The sequence below is a fragment of the Chenopodium quinoa genome, unplaced genomic scaffold, assembly GCF_001683475.1.
Source record: "Chenopodium quinoa cultivar QQ74 unplaced genomic scaffold, ASM168347v1, whole genome shotgun sequence".
Taxonomy (NCBI): Eukaryota; Viridiplantae; Streptophyta; class Magnoliopsida; order Caryophyllales; family Amaranthaceae; genus Chenopodium; species Chenopodium quinoa.
Window position 1 is genome coordinate 3,097,182 of NW_018743032.1, and position 7,235 is coordinate 3,104,416.

Here is a 7,235-nt window from a genome sequence, read left to right on the forward strand (position 1 = left end):
TCTTTATGGTATCATATCATTTAGTGTATGTTTTTTTTATTAATGATGTATAATATAACTACCTTTGAGTGTAAAAAGGATGCCAGATGAAAACAAGGATCAGGGTAAATTTGAGAAGGTGGTAGAAGAAAATGTAGCTGAAAATCAAAGGTATATACATATATACATAGACTTTATAATTATTATGGGTTATTGTTGTTACTTCATAAATATTCTTTTCTTACAATTATTGATTAATATAGTGATGCAACCGAAAAAGAGATGGTATATGTTAGAGCAAAAAGACAGAAAGGAAAGGAGGAAAATAAGGAAAAAAGGTATATGTTCTTTTATAAAAACTGTATGTTCTTTACGTTTTGTTCTTTGTTATTTTTATAAAAATTTTATAAAAAAATCTATAAAAGATAATTATTATACTGAATAGTATGATTAATTATATATGTGTGCCTTTTTAGTGATGCAACTACAGAAAAGGTAGATTGCAAAAAAAAAAAAAGAAAGGAAAGGAGAAAGTGGAAGAACAAAGGTATATGTTCTTTTTTTTAGAAATATATGTTCTTTTTAAAAGTATTGTTTGTTATTTCAAATGATATGTATGTTCTTTTACATAAAATTTTATTTGCAGTGTTGGTCCAACACCTACAAAGAGAGCTAGGAAGTTGGGAAAGGTGTACAGGTCTCCTTTCCTAGTGCAATATTCTCATTTGATAGAGGGCACAAATGAGTTCAAAGATGCTATACTGGAATATGCTTTTTCAGATGTACTTGATGAAGATTATGATTTTATTCCTTGTACTAAACTATGCTTTTTCATATGAAATTGATGAAAAACAAGCTTTATTACCCTTATTTAATATTTCTATATTTTTTTCTTTTTATGTAGTGAGTTATTTTATGACAATGGATTTGCACATTTGTCAAGAAAATTGATCAAAACAATGGGCGACAATGTATACATCTACAACGATATAGTTGACGCTTTTTGTCTCATACTTAATGCAAAAAATTCTGCTGATGACAAAAAGAGGATTTTCTTCCCAAATGCAGCCATTGTAAGTGTAATTCAATTGGTTTTGATCCCTATTTTTTTTTTAGGATATATTATTAATTTGATTCTAATCCTTTTGTTTTTATAAAACATAGAACTTGTTATGCGTGAGCGATGCGTATGTTGATGATAGTCAAGAAGCTAAATATGGTATCAAATATGTTAAATTCGAAGAGACAATCAGATATTGGCTAATTGATTGCAATATAGAATCAGTTAAAGGATATCAGCTGGTAAGTCATATAATGTTCTTTTATTTTAAAGTAGTGTTCTTCTGAATTTAGTATATGTTCTTTAATTTTTAAGTAGTGTTCTTCTGATTTTAGTATATTTTCTTTTCATGGATTAGTTACACATTTTCTGTGACTTCCTTCACTATGTTCTTTTTATTTCTTTGATTGTTCTTTTATATACGTGTGTTGTTCTTTCATGATTATATCATGTTCTTTATAGTATATTCAATGTTTTTTTTTAAAGTACATGTTTTTTTATCTGCCTGTTTCAGTTGTTTTTCCCTGTGTATGCGCACGACCACTTTTATGTGATGGTCATAAATACAAAATCAAAGGCTGTGGAAATTTTGGATAACAGACCACTTGTAGAGGGTGTTCCTTTTTCAGAAAAGTACCATGACTATCCAGAGAAGTTGGTAAGGATGTTATTTAACTTTTATAAATAATGTATGTTTTTAATTAAAATATATAGTGTTCTTTTTGTCTAACTTTTATATTCTTTCGTTGTGTATGGTAGAGGCATGCCTTCTCAATGTACCTGAAACAACATGGGATGAAGTTATGGGAAAAAGTCCTCAACTATGAAATAAAATTGGTAGACATGCCATGGAGAACATTGGACAACAATGTTGATTGCGGAATATACGCAATGCGCCACATGGAGACATACTTCGGGAAGCGTAAATGGAATTGTGGCTTGAGGGCTGATAATGTAATATTATCATATTTTGTATTTTTTTATTTAAGAAAATAACAAACATTAATGTTATTCTTTTGTTTTTTTTCTTTTTTGTGGGTGAATAGTTTGATGCATTGAAGGCACTTAGAATGCAGTACGCATATGAGATTCTTGTGGATCAAGTGAATAAGCGCCATGCAGATTTTAGCATGAAGGCCAAGAAATATTTCAAGGAAATTAGGAATGATTAGAGACACTTGTGTTAGTTTTTGAACAAGTATGTCTTTTTGAAAATTTGGTGGATGTTGAACAATTAGCACTGTTTATTTTTTGTATAGTTGGGGCTAATAAACTTTGGAAGCATATTGATTTGGAAGAAAGAATAGAATGAACATGTAAAATGTTCTTTATACAACATGTGTTCTTCTGACTTTATGCAATGTTCTTTTGATTACAAACAATGTTCTTTTATTAACATATAATGTTCTATTGATTACATATAATGTTCTTTTAAAAACATCTGATGTTCTTTTTGTTCAGTGAAATTTTATTTCTAGTTATTTTGCATCATATGTCTTATAAACTAACACAAAATATGTCTTTTTATAGGCCACAGTAACCACCATTAATATGCAAAATATGTCTTGTTAAAAAAAAACTGAAATAGAGTGTTCTAATTTATAAGATCTTATTAAAAAAAAATTAAAAAAAATATAAGGACAAATATGAAATAAAAAAATTGTTAACGTAGACTAAATAGTACATATCATTTATAATTCTCTAATATTCACTCCAAAATAGTCATCAGGCTCAAAAAACTCCAAAGATCCTCCAAATTCGTTGGAATGTGCCAGTCTATTTCCATCAGGTACAGGGAGGAAATCCTTCCAAAAAAAAAAATAAAAAATTATTTAAGTAAAAGAACAATATGTATAAAATGAAAGAACAAGTTGTAACCATAAAAGAATGTAATATAATATAATTAAGAACAATATATACCTTAATCGTAGTCTGTGCTTTTTGTTTCATCTTTGAAACACCCTTTGCGCTTTTCTTTCTCCATGACTTTATCTTTTGACCTTTGAGCTTGTTGGAAACCTTTTCCTGTGTGCTTTTCCACCTAGTATTCTTTTGACCCTTTTTCCTTTTTTTGATAGGATCCTTGACATCTACCTGAACTGTGTGTTCTTTAACAATGCCTCCATGTTCTCTTTCAAAACCTCCATGTTCTTTTTCAAGTCCTCCATGTTCTTCAGCCAATTCCTCAAATATTACTGCTGGTTCTAATAGACTGCCATCACCTTTTTCTTGAGTAACATCTTGTTCATTCGTTTTTGATAACTCAGGTGGCACATCTTTATCTTCTCCCATCAAGAGATTAATCCTAGCAGTGCATTCTTCAATTACTTCCTCAATGACAGCTTGAGCACTCAAGTCATTTTGTGCTCGATCTACAAGTGTGATAAATGTACGAATATGATACAATCTCCATACACTACAAGGAGTGACACCCATTTCAGCAACATCATTGTCATCAACTCTAGTGCACATAGCAGCTTTTGTCCATCTCTTGCAAATGTATCTCTTAGGGATATAAGTAATGTTGTTTAAGTGTAAGACACGAAGTGAGTGCTTGCACAAAAAACCTACCTCACCAAAATATTTGCAAGTACAATCAACTGTAACTATTGATTCATCAAATGCAACAGTATGCATGATCAAATCCTTTTTTGGATGCCCAACATGATATTCATACAGTGGAGGTTGAAATCCTATTACCTTTGCCATGCAGGGAACACCATTGACAAAATTGTCTTCAAATGTAAATAGATTTGAATAGTATAAATCTTCCTTACATGCTCCAACAATCCAATATCTGCCCAAACTAAATGACGATTTCCAGTCATACTATCATAATCATTACTACCTTCTCTACTCCTCCACTCATCAACAACCTCAATAAAAGTAGTGTAGAAATCACATAGACCATGAGTGGCATGTAGTCGACGGGAAACTGATTTTTTAGTAGTTTCGCTCCTCTGAGATGACATAACACCGCCACTAAAATAATCTTTGGAATATGCAGGACACCACATCTCTTTGATATTATACAGATTTTGCAGCCATTTATTATCTGTGCATTTGTACGTTTTCTGCATGCTGTAAAATAAAAGAACATCATACTAAGTGAAAAGAATGTCAAATATAATAGAAAAGAACATCTGTCTACTTAATTCCAGCACATTAAGTTCACTTCAGAAGAACATCAAATATATGATAAAAGAACATTAAACGAACAACACAAGGAACATTATTTTAAGTAAAAAGAATGTCACATGTAATAAAAAAGAACATCTCTCTATATTAATCCAGCATATTGGGTGTACTTGAGAAGTACATCAAATAAATTACAAAAGAACATTAAACATGAAAATAAAGAACATCGTCTAGCAACTTAAAGAACATTGAATCAGTAAAATATTTAAATAACATAATTTTAAAATTATTAATTCATAGCGTTACCTTGACCAATAGTGCTCGAATTCTTGAATAGTATCGGTATACTTCAAAACAATATCAAACAAATCATTAAAACCTTCCTTTGCTCTAAGTCCTTTGATATTTTTCTTTGCATTCTCCCCAATATGCCACGTACATAGTCGATGTCTGGAATTTGGGAAGACAACCTTAATTGCTTTGGCCATTGCTTGAGCTTGGTCAGTCATTATTGTCACAGGATGTTTTCCACCCATGGATTTCAAAAAAGTATTGAACAACCACTCAAAAGATTCCCATTTTTCATTGATCAAGAAGCCAATACCAAACATGACATTATTGTTATGATGATTCATACCAACAAAAGGTCCACAAATCATACCATATTTGTTTGTACGGTACGTTGTATCATGGACTAATAAATCACCAAAAGCATCATAATCTACCTTCATTCTATTATCACGAAAGAAGAAAGATTGCAAATGACCTTTTTCATCAACATCAAAGTCATAAAAAAAGTCATACTCACTAGATTTCCTCTCCTTAAAATAGCTAAGCAAGCGCTTTGCATCACAACCGTCAAACATCATTTTCTTATGTTGGGATAAAGCACCATACGCATCCCTACAAAGAAATGAAAGATTTGCCTCTCCACCAGCTTGATGTTTTAAAACACGCACTGCATCAGCAACAGGTATACTACTCTCAGTCAAGCTACTCATCATCACAACTTGTTCATTAGTAACCTGTGTACATACAAAAAAACACATTGTTTCAAAAAAAAGAACATCATGTATTTGTTAAAAAACATATATTGCGCATTTAAGAACATGATTTAAAATAATTTTAAAAATTATACCATTACCTTCCTATGAGACCTAATCAAATGTCTCTTTGAAACAGGAACCCTACTATGATTATGAACCATAGTGTGATTGACCACGACATACAAACCAGACACCTTATCAATATCAAATTGTATATGAGCCTTGCAACCTGTGCGGAAATTCCTCTTTTGGTAAACTTTTGATTGTTCACCATGCTTCTTCTCTTGCTTAAAGCCAGCAAAAGAACACACCAAAAAGCGTTGCCTAGGTGTCCTATCTTTGTCATCTCTACGATTCAACCTATCTTTACGTATACCAAAACCATGTTTAAATGCATAACTATTATACAAATCATAAGCCTCTTCATCAGACTTAACTTTTCTGTCAAATAATTCTGATTCAGTTGCCTCGGTAAAACCTGAAATAGGATATCAAAATACATATATATTAAGCTGATGTTCTTACATAATAACATGATGTTCTTTTAAAGGTATAAAATGTTATTTAATATATTTGTAATGTTCTTTATTAAATGCACATTGATAACGGCACATTAATTACAGAAAATACAAAACAGAGTACAACGAAAGTACACAACTCTTTCAGGAAAGTACATTCCATTACAATAAAAGTATATAAAGAGTACTACAAAGTACCTATATAATTAACAATTGCACATGCACTAATAAATAAAATCAACATTGATTTCAAATTACATATAATAACAAATAAAAAAGAACATATGTAAATAATAAAAGAACTTCATCTTCAACCTCATGAAAATCACTGTGAAATTAAAAATATAAAGTAATTCGATAATAAAATTAAAATTATTAGTAATAACTAAATCTAATAATCAAAATTAATGATTAACAAATGAAAAATATAATGAATTAAACAATTCACCTTCATTGAGGTTTACGATACCCTCGACTTCACCTTCATCGTTGATATCATAATCATTTGCATCATCGACAAATCTAGCATTAGAATCATGGCGAAATTCAGATTGATAAACCATTATTAACTTCTTCTACAATGAATTCAAATGATTGATCCTCAAAATTTTCTCTGTAATTCTCTCTCTGTAATTTTCTCTCACTAAAAAGTTTGAAATCTCTATGATTTTCCCTCTCTAAATCTTTTTTGAAAATATCAGTTAACAAAAATTAGCAAAAACTGAAAGCTATAAAATCGGCAACAATTTAGCAAAATTCACGTGATGTTAAACTGTCTCCTTTTTTTTTTTTAAATTCCCGTAATTAGAAATTAATGGAATTAATCCTGCCAACTCAGCAGGTGTACCATGAGCATGGTACACCCTTGTGTACTATCAAACTTTCATATTGTATGTCATGTTTGGCTTGGGTCCAATAAATTTTAATGGACAGAATCAAGCCCACAAATAATGAAAGTTCAACAAGACTTCTTGCATCGTCTAATCTATATTAGTGTAGTGGGAAAAGGTTCAAAATGTTGCTATAAAAAATGACGTTAGTATTGTATCAGACGCATTTGAGCACTTATCAAATGCAGTGGCTGCCTGGTTGGACCGTAGCTTCCATTTGACATAGGCCTTGTTTGACAAATGGCGGTTGGTGGTTGGAGGTTGGCTGATTCACTTGGCTTGTTTGACCAGTTGAAATATTTGGCTATTTATAATGGCTTTTGAAATTGGCTTTTTAAGCTGACTGGTTATTATTGAGGAAGATAAAATAAATTTGTAGGAATAGTTAGATTAATTAGGTTACATTAGTAATTAATTAATTTTATTATTAAGAATGTAATTGAGGTTATAAATTTTTACAAGAAGGGTGTTTTGTAATTTTGTTAAAAAAATTTTACCAAAAATGGAAAGATTTGGAAAAGTTGCACATAATGTTTAGCTTTTGTTTTTGGCAAAAATTGCACAAAACATTTAACGGAGGTAGTACATTGTTGCCTCCATACCA

At 30.7% G+C, this 7,235-nt stretch overlaps 1 protein-coding gene across 1 annotated transcript; it reads right to left on the reverse strand.

The window, feature by feature from the left end:
- Positions 1–2,730: 2,730 nt before the first annotated feature.
- On the reverse strand, positions 2,731–6,304 carry LOC110730370 (protein FAR1-RELATED SEQUENCE 5-like). Its single transcript, XM_021910158.1, has 6 exons — positions 6,190–6,304; positions 5,322–5,701; positions 4,484–5,202; positions 3,817–4,120; positions 2,960–3,739; positions 2,731–2,844 (listed from the first exon to the last, which is right to left on the reverse strand). The coding sequence occupies exons 1-6, from the start codon at positions 6,302–6,304 to the stop codon at positions 2,731–2,733; spliced, it is 2,412 nt and encodes an 803-aa protein (XP_021765850.1).
- Positions 6,305–7,235: the final 931 nt, after the last annotated feature.

Excerpts from the sequence above, each read along its gene's own strand:
- LOC110730370 (XM_021910158.1), bottom strand. The coding sequence starts at position 6,304 with ATGGTTTATCAATCTGAATTTCGCCATGATTCTAATGCTAGATTTGTC. Across the intron at positions 4,121-4,483 it reads TTCGAGCACTATTGGTCAAG|CATGCAGAAAACGTACAAAT; the intron begins GTAACGCTATGA and ends TTTATTTTACAG. Across the intron at positions 2,845-2,959 it reads AAGCACAGACTACGATTAAG|GATTTCCTCCCTGTACCTGA; the intron begins GTATATATTGTT and ends TTTTTTTGGAAG.